General features: G+C 42.2%; 1 protein-coding gene across 1 annotated transcript; it reads left to right on the top strand.

Annotated features, from left to right (window-relative positions):
* Positions 1 to 6,794: 6,794 nt before the first annotated feature.
* On the top strand, positions 6,795 to 10,224 carry LOC115780590 (transcriptional repressor scratch 2-like). The gene is made up of 2 exons (XM_030729855.1): positions 6,795 to 7,238; positions 8,957 to 10,224. Exons 1-2 carry the CDS (start codon positions 7,067 to 7,069, stop codon positions 9,766 to 9,768), a joined length of 984 nt encoding a protein of 327 aa, XP_030585715.1. The 5' UTR covers positions 6,795 to 7,066; the 3' UTR covers positions 9,769 to 10,224.
* The last annotated feature ends 8,532 nt before the right edge of the window (positions 10,225 to 18,756 follow it).

The following is an 18,756-nucleotide window of genomic DNA, read 5'->3' as shown; positions in this document are numbered from 1 at the left end:
AAGGGGTTTTCCCTCAGTAACATGATCAATACCACTCTCATGCAAGTTAAGACAGGAAGTGGATTGCTTAGCTTTGCATAAAGACTCGAAGCAGGAGGGAAAAAAAAGCAAGTTATCTAAAACTACGTCTTAAGCTCACACTTCAACACACTGTAACTCTGTTCCTTTTCTTGAGTTTTGTGCTGGAGTTAAATTTTTAAGCTCTACATATAATCCAGCCAACCAGCACTTGTGTGTTAACCAAAAAAACCCCCAAAACAATGTTGTTCACTGGCTGGTGTTCACCAAGAAGTATTTCTTCTACACAATCACCCCAGCAAGTCCCCCAAGTGGACACACAGGCGGCTTATAGCTGGTGTCTGATTTAAAAGCTTCTGGATAGCTCTGCATTTGGCAGATTTTTATGCCTTTCCTGTTGTTATTTAGCACAAAATTAATAAAATTAAACTGAACTGAATTTAATCTTTTGCATGTTAGGCAAATGTGTAAACCACTACACTATGGAGTCACACCTATTGTCTTGTATGACTCAGTGTATTTGCAACAAGGAGACATGCTAGATTAAGTGTTAAAAATTCAGCTTGGGTTATGGTTAGGGTTAACAAACCCCCACACTATGCACAGGAGATAGGAAACATTCAGACATACATACGCTATGATCATTATATTGTGACATCATTCTAATCTGACATTCCATTCAGTGCTCAATTGAACTGTCAAATGTCCACACACACACACACACACACACATATATATATATATATATGATTGTGGGATCTGTATAAAATATTTGCATTTGTATAGTTGTTGGCACTCACAGTGCCATAGACAATGTTTATGCAATGTTTCATCAAGCTTGATCCCCTCATCTAAGAGGAGTTGGCGAACATACATATGGTCCAATCATTATAGTATGATGCATGAGTGGTATTAATCTTTTTCCATCTCTTTTCTATTAAACACCTGTTTTTCTATATGGTATTATCATCTGCATCAGACAAATCATCATATTCTGTATTCTCCATATTTCCCCTTTATCACACCGCCTTTCCCATTTCAGACAGCATCTGTAGCTCACACTTGCCCTCTCCCTTGAGACTCTGATATCAGCCGGAGCAGAGGCCAGTGACGTGTGATTGATGACCCAGAGAATGGAAACTATAGATGGACAGATTCCTTTTATCAGGACTGAGGTCTGACTAGATTAAAATGCAGTTGTACAACACCTCCTCCCCCCTTTGTTGGCATCCCCTTTGCCCTCCTCAACATCCACAATCCTTCCCTTGTCAGTCACCTCTCTTGGTGACTCGAGGTTTTTCCCCATCCCCTCCTCTGACCTCATCCTGCCTCTCCCCTCAAGGGAAAGTGGTGTGCACATGGCAGATTGTGCAAGACTTTAAACAGTCACTTCCAAATTGAGTTGAGCTGTTTTTTCATTTACCTCTGCAGAGAAGTCTGCGAGACAAGTCTCAGAGGAGCATTCCTCACACCATTTGCATAAAGCTGCCTGGTTAAAGGAAAAAAAAGCAAGAAATATGTTGAAACATGAATCACAAGTCACCCTCTGCAGCTAACCACAATCAACCTGTGAAAAAACATGCAGCTTGAAGAAGGGAAAAGCTTGTCTTTTTCCTCACTGACTAAGGGCTGATTAAAAGAAAAGAGACAATCACCCTCATTCACGAGCATGCAGCTGCCTCATTGTCAGATGGCAGAGTGGGAGATTTTTGTGGAGGTGCTGAAAAGACGCCTCAGTGAAAAGGACCTGCATTTGTTTTTCAGATGGCTCTCTAATGACTGGATGTGATTAACACGAATTATCTCACTTATCACAGCTCAACAGGCATTCATTGACAATCTTCGGGTACATTCTCTGCAGCGCTACTTAACATGCATTTAATCAGACTCAGCAGTTGGTATCACAATACACAAGGACTGCAATGACCGGATCTCTCGAGCACATATTCAGTTTTTGGTTGTGCAAACCTGCTTTGTGAATCACCCCAAAGATTACAGAATTATGGAGTCACAGAATATAAATCTTTGAAGCGCAGACCACATAAACATAATGTGCCACAGAATTTTTAAGATGATGACACGTACTCATAATGCAGCAGCACAGCTAAAAATAGGCCCAACGTAGACTGTATAAAAAATGAGTCTGGGGATTACCGTTTTGACACTTCCAGTTTGTTTTATTTTCCTACCTTGTAGTAGTAGTAGTAGTAGTATCATCAGATCAGTAGGAGTAATAGTAGTATTATCAGTAGTAGTATCAACATCAATTAGGGCTTTTTCTGTCTTATTAGACTCATTAGCATAGTGCAGCCCTAATTTTAGCCAGGAAAAAAGGTTTAAAATAAGATGATTGTCTTTTAGGAAAACCAAACGCTGAACAAAACAGCACCCAGCTCAAAACGGCTATGATATATGGCAGACACAGGGAATGCAAAACATTACAAATCTAAAGTCAAAAATTACAAAAGATTAAATAATATTTTGACATGCCATGATCAATGCCATAATCCTTTCACATAGCTCCATCTAGCTAGGTGTGTCCCTCAACTTCAGGATTTTACATTAGATAACCCGAAAATGCACCAGCACAAAACCTTGTCAATCAAATAAACAGATAAACAAACAGGCACCTCTAGAATATTTATGCTTGTCACGCTGACAAACCACTCTGCTTAATCATGAACCTCTGCCATCTTTTTATTCAATAAGGAGAGAGCATTTGGAAAAGTTGAACATTATTTATTGATATACAAAATACAATTAATCTATTTGGCAGTTAGACTCCGGTGGCCCTTCGAATCAGAACGGAGTCCCAGCAATGATAGGAATTAGGGCTGGACCCCCCGGAGTCTGGACGCTGGTGGTGGTGAAAATAAAGATGGAGGCTTGGATGGCGCACTGAGTGATTTGGATGAGGTGGAGATGGGGAGGAGGTGGGGTGCACGAAAGAGTCTGCAAGCAGTGAGATTTAAAGTATGCGATGATGTCAGCTTTGAGTCTGACAGCGTGGAAAAGCAGAAGTGACGTGAAGAATAAACCAGCGACCAAATACCAGGAAAGTAGAGGAGTGAAAACAGGTCTTACTAAACTTACGCCTAAGCTTCATATTATTATAGCAGTAGCATTTATAGGAGTTTAAATATTTAAATATGTAATGATCTGCTACTCTGAATCATTTTCATTCAGGTAGATGTAGATTTTCCACTGAAACAGGCTGTTGGTACTTGGTGGTGTAAAATTCCTGCATTATAGAAGGTAGATTTGGAAATGTGCCAGGATCACTCCCCTTATGTGGTGTCTTCTCTACTGTTGCAGGATCACAAGTCCATTTCTAATTTCACTGATCTATTGATTGATCATAGATTGTTTCCAGTAAAATAATTTTAATAATTTTTTTAAGTATTTAAATTTTTAATACTGTGCTCGTTATTGGTGTGTCTTTTTTATTGTGCTATCCTATATCTGTGCTTGTTGCTGTGATTGATGTGTTGTACAGCACTTTGGCCAGCCCTGTTGCTGTTTTAAGGTGCTTTATAAACAAATTGGTAATGGTATTGGTAATTTATTTGGTGAGCATCTTAGCTTGCTGTCAAAATTAACCAATGTGAACCACAGAGTGTCCCACCGCTGCAGCTCACTGTTGTGTTTTAATAGTTTCTAACCAACACTGCAGCTCTTAATATGAGGCTTTGATGCACACACTTGTTGGTAGGGCACACTCATTTTGGACTTTTCATTCAATTTGTTGACACTACTAATAAAATATATAATAATGTATTTAAAACGTTTTGGTGATGCTCTCATCAGCCCTCTCCCATCAACATTAATGGGATTACTGATTTATTTATTTATTTTTAATCATGCTCTGCAAGTTCATAAACACTGAATGTGCAGAGCCATCTGTGAGTGAACCAACCATGCTGCATTTAAGCTGCTGCTATCTCTCCTGACCAACCAGAATGTAACCCTGTGACCCCTGCAAGCACCCAGAGGTCAGCATGTCACAGCTGACAGTCCGGAAGTCGCTGTGGGGGCCTTTTATCATGATGAGGGTTGGATGTTATAGAAGGCTGCCCTGGACAATACAGAGGATGGAGAAGAAAAATGTTTATTTTGTAGCCGATGTCACAGAAATGTAAGGAATGAGTAGACTGTGTCAGTTAAAGCGAGTTTTATGTGACCATAAGACATATTTTTCAGTGTATGTGTTTTACATGCTGCAATTATCTAAAATGTATGTCAGAAATGTGAATTCAGTTTACATAATCAGATATTCAGACTTCAAAAAAGAAAACAGATGAACATGCTATGTCAGGAGTTCAGAGTTCTCTATTAAACATGGAGAAAACTGTATATACTGTGGAAACTGTGCTACTGTTGGCTGAAGACAAAGAAAGATGAAAGGGAGAAGGTGTGTGTTGGAATATTCATAGTATATGCCACTTATATATATCTTACATACATTTACTTCCCTGAGAAATTTGTCTGGAAAATAACTTAACTAAAGACTAAACAATGATAGAAATGGAGACTTCGAGGTCACCCTGTTGTTGAAATTCTCTGTTTTCCCCATTTGTTTTGTAAATGATGTGATCAAGACTGATATGCTCTGACTATATGACAACTGTAACTTGAATTAGAAAGTGCCAGTACTTCATGCCATCTCACACGAGTATGGTATGCAGTTCTGACCCGGATTAATCTGTAAACTGCTTGGAAATGGCTTTATTAAATTTAATATTTGGACTCCTTATTCCGTTGTGTATGTCATTCCTGTTCGAGAAACGAACACGCAGAAACATAAAGGCTTAAACAGCAACAGCACACACACTCTTCTTCTTCTTATTTTAAATTCCTTCATGTGTTATGAGGCAGTGGGAGAGAAGGATAGGAAGGAGAGTGAAGGTGAGAGTAGGGACTATGACTGGTAAAGGGATCTGGCTGATATGTTGGAGAGAAGGAAGGCAGATATATTGTGTGTGCAGGAGACCAGGTGGGACCAGGTGGAAGGGGACCAAGGTCTGGAGCACTGGAGGTGGATGAAGCTGTTCTACTGTGGTGTAGATAGGAAGAGAAATGGAGTAGGAGTAATCTTGAAGGAAGACTCTGTGAATAGTGTTGTGGAGGTGAAGACAGTGTCAGACAGAATCATGAGTTTGAAACTGGAAGATGAAGGAGTGACGCTGAATTTTGTCAGTGTATATGCCCCACAGGTCGGATGTCAGTCGGAAGAGAAGAGGGATTCTGGAGTAAGTTGGATGAAGTGATAGAGTGTCTCCAGGGTGGAGAGAGTGGTGATTGGAGCAGACTTTAATAGACATGTATGTGAAGGGAACAGAGGTGATGAAGAGGTGTTGGGTAGGTATGGAAGCAGAGAAATACAAAGAGACAGATGGTAGTAGATTTTGTCAAAAGGATGGAAAAGGCTGTAGTGAACTCATATTTCAAGAAGAGGGAGGAACATAGGGTGACTTATAAGAGTGCAGGAAGGTGCACACAGGTGGATTACACCTTATACAGAAGGTCCAGTCTGAAGGACATAGGAGACTGCAAGGTGGTGGCAGGGGAGAATGTAGCTAGGCAGTGCTGAATGGTAGTCTGTAGAATGACTTTAGAAATCAAGAAGAGAAAGTAAAGAGGTATGGATTAAATGGTGGGAGTTGAAGAAGAAGAATGTTGCTCAAAGTTCAGGCAGGCTCTGGGTGGTAGGAGAGAAGCTATGAAAAGATGAAGAGAGGAAATGTGTGTGAAGGAGAGTGAGGCAGGAATAACAGTGAAGCTGCAAGGAGTAGAGATAGTGAAGGTAGATTAGTTTAAATACCTGGGGTCAACCATCCAAAGCAACAGATGTGATGGAAATGAGACCTGCTGTGTTGTTTGGTTTGGAGGCAGTGGCACTGACAAAGGACGCAACGCTGAGCTGGAGGTGGCAGAGTTGAAGATGTTAAGACTTTCGTTGCGGTGACCAGGATGGATGTGATTAGAAATGAGTAGATCAGAGGTTTGAGTGGTTTGGAGAGTTAGAGAGACAAGGCTGAGATGGTTTGGACATGTGCAGAGGAGGGATGGTGGATATATTGGACAAAGGGTGTTGACTCTGGTGCTGCCAGGCAGGAGGAAAAGAGGAAAACCAGAGAGAAGACTCAATGATATAGTGAAGGAGGGCATACTGTGGGTTGGTGTGACAGAGGAGGATGCTGGGGATAGAGATGGAATATTTAATATTTATGGGAAATATCTTTATTAAAATGGGATTAAGAATTTAAAATCTTCCCGTCCATCTGGTTCTGTACTTTCAGTACAGATGATGATGATAATGAAACACCAAAGGTGGTGTTGGCAGGTTGGGGGGTACGTGTTTGGGGCAGCGTGAATTGTGTTAGCTACTTCATTGAAAAACAATGGAGGACAAGATGTTGTGTGTAGTGTCACCCACGTGCTTCTGCATCCCTATTGTCTGCTCTTTTTCAGAAGCGAGACAGAGGGGCGAAATAAGGGGGATGTGGGAAGACGAGGAGGTGGTGGTTGACTGCTGTGAGTGTGTGTATGTGCATGTGTGTGAGTGTGCTTGTGGGGAAAAGCACAGACGGCTTGTGGTAATTTGATGTGTGTCCCTGGGGATGTTTGATGGATTAATGCTAAGCAGCTCCCTCTTCCAAAGCACCACCTGATCTTTGGGGCTCATGCCCCACATATAAAAGGCTGCAGTAGTGCTGAGCTCAGCTAATCCAGCCATCTCTCGCTCTCTCTCTCTCCCTCTCTCTCTCTCTCTGTGTGTGTGTGTACCTCTGTCTCCCACTCGCCACTTTCTGTCTTCCTCTCTATCCTCTCTGTCCTCTGCTTTGTCTATCTCTGTCTTTGACACTTTTTTCCTCTTTCTATTTGGCTTTAAATAATCTCCAAGAAAGATTTTCTTCCAACATCCTCAGCTGATTGGCCTGTCAAAGGCCACCAGGAAGCTTAGTCTTCTTATTTTTCTTATCATCTGAGTATTTGAATTTTTTTCTAGGAGGCTTTAGAATCACTTTTTCATCAGGGGGAAATAAAGATGCCTCGCTCCTTTTTGGTAAAACTGCCGAAGGTTCACGATTTCTCATCTTCCAATTACTACCACAACCACCACCATCAGCAGCAGCAACAGCACTGGGATGACTCTTACACTGTGACACATGCCATCACTGAGTCGGCCACCAACTTGGCAGTCCGTCTGAGTGAAAACAGTGAGTTACCGTCTCTCTGAGTTGTGTTTTCTACTTTGCTGAAGAGTGTAGATTGATTTCTCTGCATGAAGTGCTCCACATGGTTTTCCACACAAAGAGGAAGAGGCAAAAATCTATTTCTGAAACAAATAACAAACAGAGGTTCACACACTGAGGAGCTATGTTATTTGTCTTTCCTATATAATCACCACTGGAACCCCCCCACACCCTATAGGCAGTGCTAACCCCCCCGTCCATATGCCTCTGGACTTTTGTTTTTTAACTCGGCAGATACTAAATAGTATTCAGGTCATGCTGGCTAAATCAGCTTAATACTCAGACCGGATCACACAGCAGACTTTGGCTTTAATACTATTGTGTATGTGAATGATGAGCTGTACATGAGTGCAGACTCTGATGCGGATGTTTCTCAGGTCTGACAAGAAAGAAAGAAAAAGAAAAAACTCAGGCACCAGCAGATAGCCTCATGGGATTGTCTTGTCCTTAGATGGTGCCATTGCCCTTGAGTCTCCTTTTATCACCCCTCACCCCCACCCACCCATTCATCTCTCCATCTCTCTCCATCTGATCCTGCAGGATGTTAGATAGCCAGAGGGAGTAGGATTGCAGCAACACAATCCATATGTGGAGCAGAGAGAGGTTATGGAACAGGGTTTTTAGAGGATGGGTATTGACTGGAAAATAGAGAGTGCTGCAGGTAATTCAATAAAGTGCAACTTGATCTGTGCACTGGCAGAGGAGATTTTCATCTGTGGGATTTCTACAGAGGCTGGGTGTGAGAACAAACTGCAATACAAACATTATGGTGTGTGTGTGTTTGGCTTTGAGAAATATCTAAAGATATGTGTTCTTTGAGTGGATTTAGCTCTCTCGAACCCCCACCCCCACCCCCACCCATCCACACCAACCCCTGCCCTTTTCACCCACAACTAACATCACAGGTCTTGTGTTAGAGTTGAATCATTTGCCTCCTGATTTAAGATGCCAGCTGTCTGCTTCCCTCTGTGTTCCATTGTGTGTGTGTGTGTGTGTGTGTGTGTGTGTGTGTGTGTGTGTGTGTGTGTGTGTGTGTGTGTGTGACTGTGTGTGTATGGCAATATGTCACTGACTGCTGCTAAGATCAGAACCCCCACCATACCCAGAAAACACTCTCCCCAACCCTCCCTTCCCTCTTTGCCAAATTGCAGACCCCCACCTGTCACTCAATCTCCCCATTACCATACTCATGAACACTCTCACAAACATCACAGATGGGGAATGATCTGATTAAAATGATTTAGTGATTGAGGGGATTCACTGCATAGACGCTCTGTTTTGATCACCCCCCCACCCCCACCCCCACCCATCCATTCTTCCAACACAGATTTAGATGGGTTGCTGCTGCTGCTGCTGCAGGGCACTGACAGGTGGATAGTCCAGACTGGATGGCACCATACCTCTTTGACTCTTAATTCAGAGTCAGCACATTGTATTTTAATTTATTTAAGTTTACAATTGCTCTTGTAGGAGCTGCTGAAGGTATTGACTGGAGCAGAAAGGTGCACCACAGACTCATTAATATTTCATTCCTAAAGCTTGCTGAACCTGGCACTTACAAATAGCTTCCTGCAAAAATTTCATATTAATCAGAGGTTGGAGTAAGCGAGCATATCTCATCAAAGGTTGTTTTCCATTTATTTATTCCAGTGTCTATTTGAAATATCTTTTTTCTTTCCCAGGCTACATACATGATTACATCATCCCCTCAGTGTTTCAGCGAACGAAGGAGTCCAGTCATGAGCAGACTGGGCTCTCCTCAGGGCCCCTGTACTCTCCAGGGGGCAGCAGTGGGGAAGAGTTCTCTGACCACGACATGGAGGATCCGGACAGCCCCATTTCTAATGTCACAGTCGAGTCAGACATCAGCAGCCCTGAAGTTGAGGCATGCACCATCAATGGCTTCCTCATCTCTGATAGTTGCTCACGCCGAAGGCCCAACCAGAGGTGTCCTCGCATTGGAGGGAGCCGTTTGGACAGCAATGAGGGAAGTGGCTCAGCAGATTGCAGCCCCATCAAAGGGAAATCTAAAGGACGACATGTGTGCAGCGAGTGTGGCAAGTCTTACGCTACATCCTCCAATCTGAGTAGGCACAAGCAGACTCACCGAAGTCTGGACAGCCAGCAGGCCAGAAAATGTCCTACCTGTCACAAGGTGTATGTGTCCATGCCGGCCCTGGCCATGCACATGCTGACCCATGACCTGAAGCACGAGTGCAAGGTGTGCGGTAAAGCTTTCAGCCGTCCCTGGCTCTTGCAGGGCCACATGAGGTCTCACACTGGGGAGAAACCCTTCGCCTGCGCTCACTGTGGCAAAGCCTTTGCCGACCGCTCCAACCTGCGTGCCCACATGCAGACACACTCAGCTTTCAAACACTACTCCTGCAAACGCTGCCACAAAAGCTTCGCACTCAAATCCTACCTGAACAAGCACTACGAGTCGGCCTGCTTCAAAGGGCAGTCGACAGAGGATGACTGCAGCTCTGAGGACTGAAAGGATAATATTAATCCTTTTTATCCTTTATTCTTTTTTTTTTTAAGTTCATACATTGAAGTCAGAGGAAAGCTTGTGACTTCTCAGGCTTCTCAAATGCATTTATCATAATCCAGCCTTTTGATATAAGCAATAACCTCACTTTAAATTCTTCAGGAATCATGTAGAGAAATTCGTAAAAAATCTCAGTGTTGATTGCAAATGTAAAATATTTTATATTCTTTTTTATAAATTCCAATAATTTACACGTCAGTATTATTTGATATGCCACCTAGCTCTTAATTTACCTCAGCTAGTTTTGTTATTTACATGATGTATTTGCATATTTATTAACTTATTTAACTATTTATTTTCCAATTTGAAGATTATTTATTTTTGGGTTAATGTATTTGTGAATTTAATATGGATATTTAAGAAGCCAAGCATCGGATTTGTTGAGAACAAACGCCAAAATATACTCAGAATATTTCTCTGTCTGATCGATTTGATGATGACAATAAAAATCAGTGAATTGAAGAATTACTGAACTTCCCTTTACTCATGTCTGTGAGTGAACTTTGCAGAGCCAACAATGTTCCAGCCCCACCCCTTACTGTACAAGCTGACATTATCCCCGCAAACAGCCTCACTTATATCAGTAATTGTTCAGTCTATAGAACTGAGTTTAAAGCAGAATGATGGTGAAATCAAAAAGTGGCAGACAGTATGTTGCCATATCTGCTAGTGAACTAAGTTTACCCAAACTCTGGTTAATAACTGTGTAAACTTTGTATACGGTACCCAGCCACTGTACAATGCCTAGGCCTGTATTAATTTGTAAAAGTCACACTCTGATTCAGATCGAGCTTTTTTGGCTGCAGCTGTACCCAAATCAGAACGTGAAGAGGAAGTTGTCAGCATTACTTGACTAATTATCATTTTCTGAAACACATTCATCCCTTTAAGCAACAGGCTAGTAAAAAAAAGCTAATAAAATGGATTTACTGCAATTTATAAATTTTGCTATAAACTCTTCATACTAGGATACAGTTATTTTGACCAGGTTTGTTTAGCCAAAAAAGCAGATAGTTGTTTAATCAGCCACACTAGTAACAAGCTATTCTGTTTATTTGCAAGTGCTAGAAAAGCAGTCTGAGTTGTCAAAATGGATCAGTTCTTCCTTCTCCACACAGGATGCTAGATTGTCATTTAAAGGAAACAATTAACATCATGAGATATTGAATGAACAACAACAATTAAAAAACCTTACTGGCTTATTGCTTTAGGATGACAGCTACGCTCACTATTAAATGACTGATATAATTAGCTAGCTAATTATTTAGCAAATTAGCACTCACCTCTGCTTTGAAAAAGAAGAAATTCTCAGCATCCAACCTAAAAATAAACTCTGTACTTTTTTTAGGTTCTTATTCTATCATTATATTGTTCCCCTGCCACTGAGAGTACACCTTGGATAGTTCAGTGGAGAACATCTGGTTTATTCTCCTGGCTTCTATGCCCCTGGTATACCTCTTCAGGCAGCTAGCCAAGGCTGAGTCATTGCTTGGCCATTTGGCCTCAGGCATGGACAGTTTGTTGTACTTCTTAGGGACCCCTCTTTATCACACCTTTCTGCAGCTCTGATGGTTGGCTAACTTCCCTCCGTACTACCTTGATCTTGACTTTAAGGATCCTTCTCCATGGAGGGTAATCCTTCTTGTGGCTGTTTATCTTATATAATAGAATAGAACTTTATTGTCATTATACATACAACGAAATTAATCATTATACAATAAATTATATAACGACATTCCATCATAATATAATGAAATTGGGTTCGGAACAACCATCCAGAGAAGAACAGACAAGACTAACATAGGGGAGATGGGTGTCCGCAGCCGCTGCCGTTTTTCACTGGTGCCGCCGCTACAATCAGTCCCCAGAAAAAGGAAACAAACACACATCGTGGGGTAGTTAGGTTAAAAAAAGGTCATCTGGTACGGTGCTCATCTTGAGCACTGTACCAGATGACCAGGTGGTTTTTTTGGACCCTGTCCAAAAAAGCAAAGCAAAGCAAAGCATAATTGCACATTTAAAGCTAGGATAGCAATATGTTGGGTAAGGGCGGCGGCAGGAGGGGATGCAGACGGAGACGAGAGGGTCACGGCATTGTGAATCCAGATGTCAGCTCCTAGCCAAAACAGTTCGCTGATAGTGATGGAGGTTCATCAGCAGCCATGGTACACCAGATCCAGCTTCACAAATCACAGAGAGGGCTGAGGGGAAGAGCGACCATCACACATTGCCGTGGAGAGATATGAGTACCAGCCCAAGGCCGGCTAGGGAGCCGAATTCCTGATAATGCAGATGTTGTTTTGGAACAACGTTACAGCTCTGGGGAACCCATTCAGTAAATCCAATATTCCAAATTCATTTGTTACCGTCCTCACCGTGCAGAACCGAACCTTATCTCCAGATCTAACGTTCTTACGGCTCAGGTCCACCAGGCTTTGAGTCTGAGTCTGTACAGCTCTGCACAGCCCATCCACCTGGGTCTGCAGCCACGGCAGATGTCGAACTGCTGCCCAGGTTTTCTTAATTTCTCGGTAAATCAGGTGTCCTCCGAACCCAAACAGAAGCGATACCGCTACCAAATAGCCAAATATGTAGACGTCTTCAACGTACTCGCCCTCCAAAGCTGAGAAGCACACAGGTCTCCACGAACTCCAAGAATTGATGACGTATCCAAAGGGGTCTGTTCCACTGGCACATGCAGGCTCCCCTTTCCCCGATCTCATAGCGGAGAAAATACAGTCAGTGGTGTTCAGGGCCCAGTTTGCCAGATCCATGATGCTCTTAATCTTATTCTTATTCAGACATTGTGTAAGAGATGCTCTTACAGCAAGCAGCAAGCAGGAGAGATGGGGAGGACAGGGAGAGAGATAGAATGTGACCGTCCCTGTCAGAGAGCCAAGCATCTCAAGGCTCAGTGTTACTATGGTATAGATCAGCTGGCTGGTTTCAGTGATGGTCACAGCAGGAACTGTCCGTAATGCTGCATTCACATTCATATTCACAAAAGTGGTCCGAGGAAGGAACAGTGGTAAACCAGTGACAGGGTCATGGGAGGCTAAGGCTCAATGATGCCCGTGGGGAGCGAAGGCTGGCCTGTGTGGTCCTATCCAACAGATGAACTACTGTAGTCCAAATTGCCAAAAAAGTTAATGCTGGTTCTGATAGAAAGGTGTCAAAATGCACAATGCATCACAGTTTGTTGTGGATGGGGCTGCATAGCTGCAGTCCAGTCAGGGTACCCATGCTGACCCCCATCCACTGCCAACAATGGGCACGTGAGCATCAGAACTAGACCATGGAGCAATGGAAAAACGTGGTCAAATGAATCACATTTTCTTTTACATCACGTGGATGGCCAAGTGAATGTACACACTACCTCTGCCTACCTGCCAACCAGTGTTTCCCAGGTAGGCAGAGGTAGTGCGATGCTTTGGGCAATGTTCTGCCAGGAAACCTTGGGTCCTGTCATCCATGTTGATGTTACTTTGACACTATCACCTACCTAAGCATTATTGCAGACATGTACGCCTTTTTTATGGAAACAGTATTGTCATGGCTCCTCTGTCTCCCTCCTCTCTCTGCTCCTCTTTTCTCTCTCTTTCTGTCTGGTATGATAAGACATGGTTAACCACACCTTCTTGCAGGGGGAGGACCCATTCCACCTCCCGCCTGTCAGGTTACTCACTTGTTTATCATCAGCTAATTCTCTGAGCCTTACTTAAGAAGAGGGATGGCCTGCAGTCAGCGCTGGATTGTACACTACAGTAGATCTGGGGAGGCCTGAGAGAGTTGCTGTAAGATTGAGAAAGAGTTCTTTACCAGTGGAGAGAGAAATGTCTGCTCTTTTCGGAGTCACTAACTGGATTGTTCTTCCTGCCAACACTTTCCTCATTCCAGCTGCAAATAAATGTGTTTAACTTTACCAGTCTGCATTTGAGTCTCATGCCTGATTCAAATCATGACAGGTATTCCCTGATGGCTGTGACCACTTTCAGCAAGATAACGCGCCCTGCTACAAAAATAATTCAGAGGAGTATAACAGTGGTGTTGACTTGGTCTCCAGGTTCCCCAGATCTCAGCCCAATTGGGCATCTGTGGGGCAAACAAGTCCAATCCAGGGAGGCCCAATCTTGCAACTTACAGGACTTAAAGGATCTGTTACCAACATCTTGGTGCCAGATACCACAGCACGCCTTCAATGGTCTTGTGGTGTCCATGCCTCGATGGGTCAGGGCTGTTTTGTTTACATAAGGAATTTCTATCAGTTCTATTAAAATAGTTGCAGTTGAAAGAGTTATTTTAACACTTTTAGACTGTTTAACTTATATGATTTCAAAGTTCTGAAGACAAAAAGCATTTGATTATTTCACATCAGTAAAAGATTACATTAATCAGAAAAAAAAGGGGGAGAAATGTCTCTCACTGTATCTGTGATGGACTCAGTCCACAGGCTGATAATGTCTGGGTTTGAACATCTTATACAGGAAGAAGCATTTTGTGGGTCATGCACTTTAGATGTGATCCCAGGGACACAGTTCTATCACTGCAGTGCATCTAATGACCAGCAGAGGGGGAAACCACCTGAATGCTACACAGCCACGTGCTGGCCTCCATGCTGATGAAGCAGTAAGGCTCTTATGTGTTTCGTGAGAATTGACAGCCCCACTCAGGAAACAAAAATCTGCAGCAATGTGTGTCAGAAGTGTTCATACTAATGTCTGATGTTTACCCTTCCTTATGAGCAGTCTGATTCTTCACAGCAAAACACTGCAGTGTGGCCACAGGATGTGCTCTGGGTCAGGTGTCATGAGAACTAGGCTCTTGCTTTAGTCCAGACAGGGCTGTGCCGGGGCCACCAACCTCTCAAGGGAAATGCAAAAATGTATCTCAGTAGACCACAGACTGGAGATGGCTTTTATGAGACACAATGGCCACCATTCAAAACACATTTTAACATTACTTGCATGCATGTTTACATACACAGAACACATACCCATATAGGAATACATATGAATTGGTAAATCAATAAAGGGCGCAACTTCACTTTTTCCCCTCAAAAATTCAAATTCTAAAACTAAAAGCTAAAAAAAATTACGTAGCAGCATCAACTAAATTGGACTAAAATTATAAAAATCTAAATGCTCAAAAATGACCTGCTGCATTAATCTGCTTTATGACTGGTTCTAACTTCTCCAGAGGCTAGCTTTGCCCTGGTTGTTGCTCACAGCACTAAAGCAGTTATCCCTGTACAGGGAAGCTGTGGATCTACACTACCTGCAACTCAGTTTTGAGCAAATTCCTCTTCCATTTTTTTCTAGCTTCTCACACTGAAAGATTCTACTTTCCTTTCCTGGCTTCATGGCTTTTTGGATCTTTGGGTTTCGATGGCTTGCTGGATTATGAACTTAATGTTAATGAAAGAAAATTACAAATAAGTCTTCCCACTTTGGGGCAAAATAAAAATGTATCTCATTTGACTGGGTGGCATGTTGTTGTACACTGTTGCTGTAGTTTGCATGTTCTCACTGTGCCTGTGTAGGTTCCCTCACCTGGTTCAAAGACATGCGTTTTAGGTTAACTGGTGATCCTAAATTGGCCATGGATGTGAGGTAGATGAAGTGTATACAATAAAGTGCTGTATATTTAAAAGCACTTTGAGTGATCAGTAACACCACAAAAGAGTATCTGAAATGTAGTAACTGAAAGAGACTATAGGATACGGACATAAAAACAAGCACTGTGCTGTACATGTTGACAAACCTAAGACTTCCACTGCAGACAAAGGAGCAGCGCACTAGTGCAGGTCAGCACTGCTTGCTAATCAACATGGACGATATGACTAGTGTGTCCTGAGCAGGCAGACTGACCTCAAGGCCAAAACAGATGAGTCTTTTTATAGCCTCCTTTGTCAGATCTCAAGTCATATCGCTTAGATCATGTAAGACAAGGTTTTATAACCAACTTGTAGATTACTGTGGGGTGATAAACTCTGGTGACCTGCAGAGGCCTTTGCTCAGAGGTCCCAGGTGACTTTAAAGGAAACTGACAGCATGGGCTGGAGCTCAGCATGGCGAGTATGAGCAGTGATGGGATTCTCCAAAATAATCATCGCGTGTGAGTCAAATTCCTGTATGGCAAGGGGTTGTTTTGATGTTCTGCCTGTTTGGAAGCCTTGAAGGATCCCATGAGAGATGATGACAATTTAATTCTTCAAGTCTCAAGTTCAAAAATAACTGCTTCTTTTACACATTAGTCAATACAACAATACTGGTTCCGGGTGACTATTTGAACTCTGCCTTTATCAGCTCAGTGTGAGACAAGATAAATTCACCCAGGAAAAAGGGTCATTTTTCCTTTCAGAACTCAGCGCCAATCTCTAACAATGACATCATCAATCAAGAAAAAAAGAAAACAACAACGGTATATTCAAATGAAGAACTCGTCAAGTTGACTTTTATGTTGTCGTCAAAACAAGAGGTGAGACAATTGTGTCTGCTTACACGGAACTTTCACTGACTTGTCACGCAGCCCATCCACATTTTTTAAACCGTCAGGAGCCGTGAAAGACAACCGGGAGGGAAAAGAGGGATGGGGGGGGGGGTTGGATTGCATTGGAGGAGGATGGGCTGTGTCTTATCTTGAGGTCACACCAAAGGTCAAATGAAAGATAATCCTGTTGCTACCATAATGGCAGAGAGGGGTTACAGTAGCCTTTCTCTGCATGAGAAGTGCTGACTGTTTTATCCAAGGAGACAGCTGGAGTGATGAATATATTACTTAGTCACCTTCTGGATTAACTGATGATTTAAACAGATACATCTGTTAGTACTATGAAGACAAAGAACACAGAATTCTTTAACCTGTCTGTTACTGGGGATGAGTTTGCACTTTATATAGAATTTTAACTATATGGCACATCAAAATGGAAATCTCAGAAGAACAAATGCATGAAAGAGAGTTGATGTATTGATGGACTCGTAGGTTTCTGACAGAACAGCAGACAGTAGTACTAAACCACAGAAGCACCATGAGTCAAGAAGCAGTCGCTCATTCTTGTCTGTGGGGTTGATCCCTCTTTAAAAACTGTTTCACTTTAAGTTTAAAACGTTATCTTCAGAGTCCAGTTTGAGTTCCGCAGTAAGGAATTCCACATGTTGATCATCTGAATAGAAGAAGCCGTTTGTCCAGATGAAGGTTTATGTAATCGTTCCTTACAGTTCTCACAGATGCTCCACATGCTGCTAAGCCTGAATTTCAGAGTGGAACAACAACAGCCTGATGGACGTTTTAGAAATGAGCTTAGCATTTGCATTTTTTTTTTTTTTTAAACATCAAAACTTGGAATATTTAAACTTTTTAGGAACACGGCAATGGTGTGAAGTCTTATCCTTCCTATCCAAAGTTTTAATTGCTCAATTTATCATCACAAGAGGTTTGACTGTTGTAGAGACTCCTCGTGACAAAGAGGTTCCACATAAGAACAGATTCTAAAAAGTCGAAATGTATCCAAGTTTGATTTTGCAACTTTGGTCACCATTTTAACATGCTTCTCAAAGTTCAGATGGGAATTTAAGTGAGAGCAGTGCTTTCTGTTTAATAACTTTAGATATTTCATTACATTTAGGACAAAGGTTTTATTCTGTTTCTGTTCACTTTGCTTCAATAAATGAATTTCCATTAGATACTGAAAGTAATTAATTATTATGTAGTTCACTTTGTTTAGACGATGCTGAACACTGATTTGTGAGAGACGAGACACTGAGGTGTACTGTGTGATGAGTGAATTCAGGGCAGAATGCAACATTAGCACAACAATGGCTTCATGAGGCCACTATTATTGTTTTGGAGCTGTTCCAGGTAGAGAATGGATCTTCATAAAAGCACTGGAGATGCTCTTTTCTACTACATTAAATTCCAGTAAAAGCTGTGTCACTGTGTGTCTGCTCCTCCCACTCTCTCTTCTGTCACTCTGGTCAGTTTCTGCTGTATTCTGTTTAATAAAACACATGCACAAGAAAGCACACACACAGACAAAGATACACTGCTCAAAAAAATAAAGGGAACACTCAAATAATACATCCTAGATCTGAATGAATGAAATGTTCTCATTGAATACTTTGTTTTGTACAAAGTTGAATGTGCTGACAACAAAATCACACAAAAATCATCAATGGAAATCAAATTTATTAACCAATGGAGGCCTGGATTTGGAGTCACACACAAAATTAAAATGGAAAAACACACTACAGGCTGATCCAACTTTGATGTAATGTCCTTCAAACAAGTCAAAATGAGGCTCAGTATTGTGTGTGGCCTCCACGTGCCTGTATGACCTCCCTACAATGCCTGGGCATGCTCCTGATGAGGTGGCAGATGGTCTCCTGAGGGATCTCCTCCCAGACCTGGACTAAAGCATCAGCCAACATTCAAAAGTGACCAAAACATCAGCCAGAAAGCATAGGTACTGAGTAGTGGTCTGTGGTCCCCACCTGCAGAACCACTCCTTTATTAAGTGTGTCTTGCTAGTTGCCAATAATTTCTACCTGTTGTTTATTCCATTTGCACAACAGCATGTGAAATTGATTGTCAATCAGTGTTGCTTCCTAAGTGGACAGTTTGATTTCACACAAGTTTGATTTACTTGGACTTACATTGTGTTGTTTAAGTGTTCCCTTTGTTTTTTTGAGCAGTGTACATAAAAATGTCCCGTTTGCAGCAGGTTGCAGCTGGCTGTAAGGAGTCGCCTCTTTTCTCTCCAGTGCAGCTGTTTCCGATGAGTCAAGCTATCTGATTGCAGGCTTTCCTAGCAGATTCTCTCACAGGAGACACCACAGCATTAATGCCGACAAACCTTATAGTCATATCACTCCACCATGTACACAGGAGGTACGGCAAGGAGACAGCATACTGCTTGATGCTGGGAAACCTGAAATA

This window comes from Archocentrus centrarchus, chromosome 5 (assembly GCF_007364275.1).
Source record: "Archocentrus centrarchus isolate MPI-CPG fArcCen1 chromosome 5, fArcCen1, whole genome shotgun sequence".
Classification (NCBI taxonomy): domain Eukaryota; kingdom Metazoa; phylum Chordata; class Actinopteri; order Cichliformes; family Cichlidae; genus Archocentrus; species Archocentrus centrarchus.
The sequence above is the reverse complement of the archived record's forward strand: the minus strand, read 5'-3'. Positions and strand labels throughout refer to the sequence as shown.

What these genes read in the sequence shown, in the direction of transcription:
- LOC115780590 (XM_030729855.1), top strand. Translation starts at nt 7,067, where the DNA reads ATGCCTCGCTCCTTTTTGGTAAAACTGCCGAAGGTTCACGATTTCTCA. An exon ending in AGTCCGTCTGAGTGAAAACA is followed by an intron (nt 7,239 to 8,956) that starts GTGAGTTACCGT and finishes TTTCTTTCCCAG; the next exon opens with GCTACATACATGATTACATC.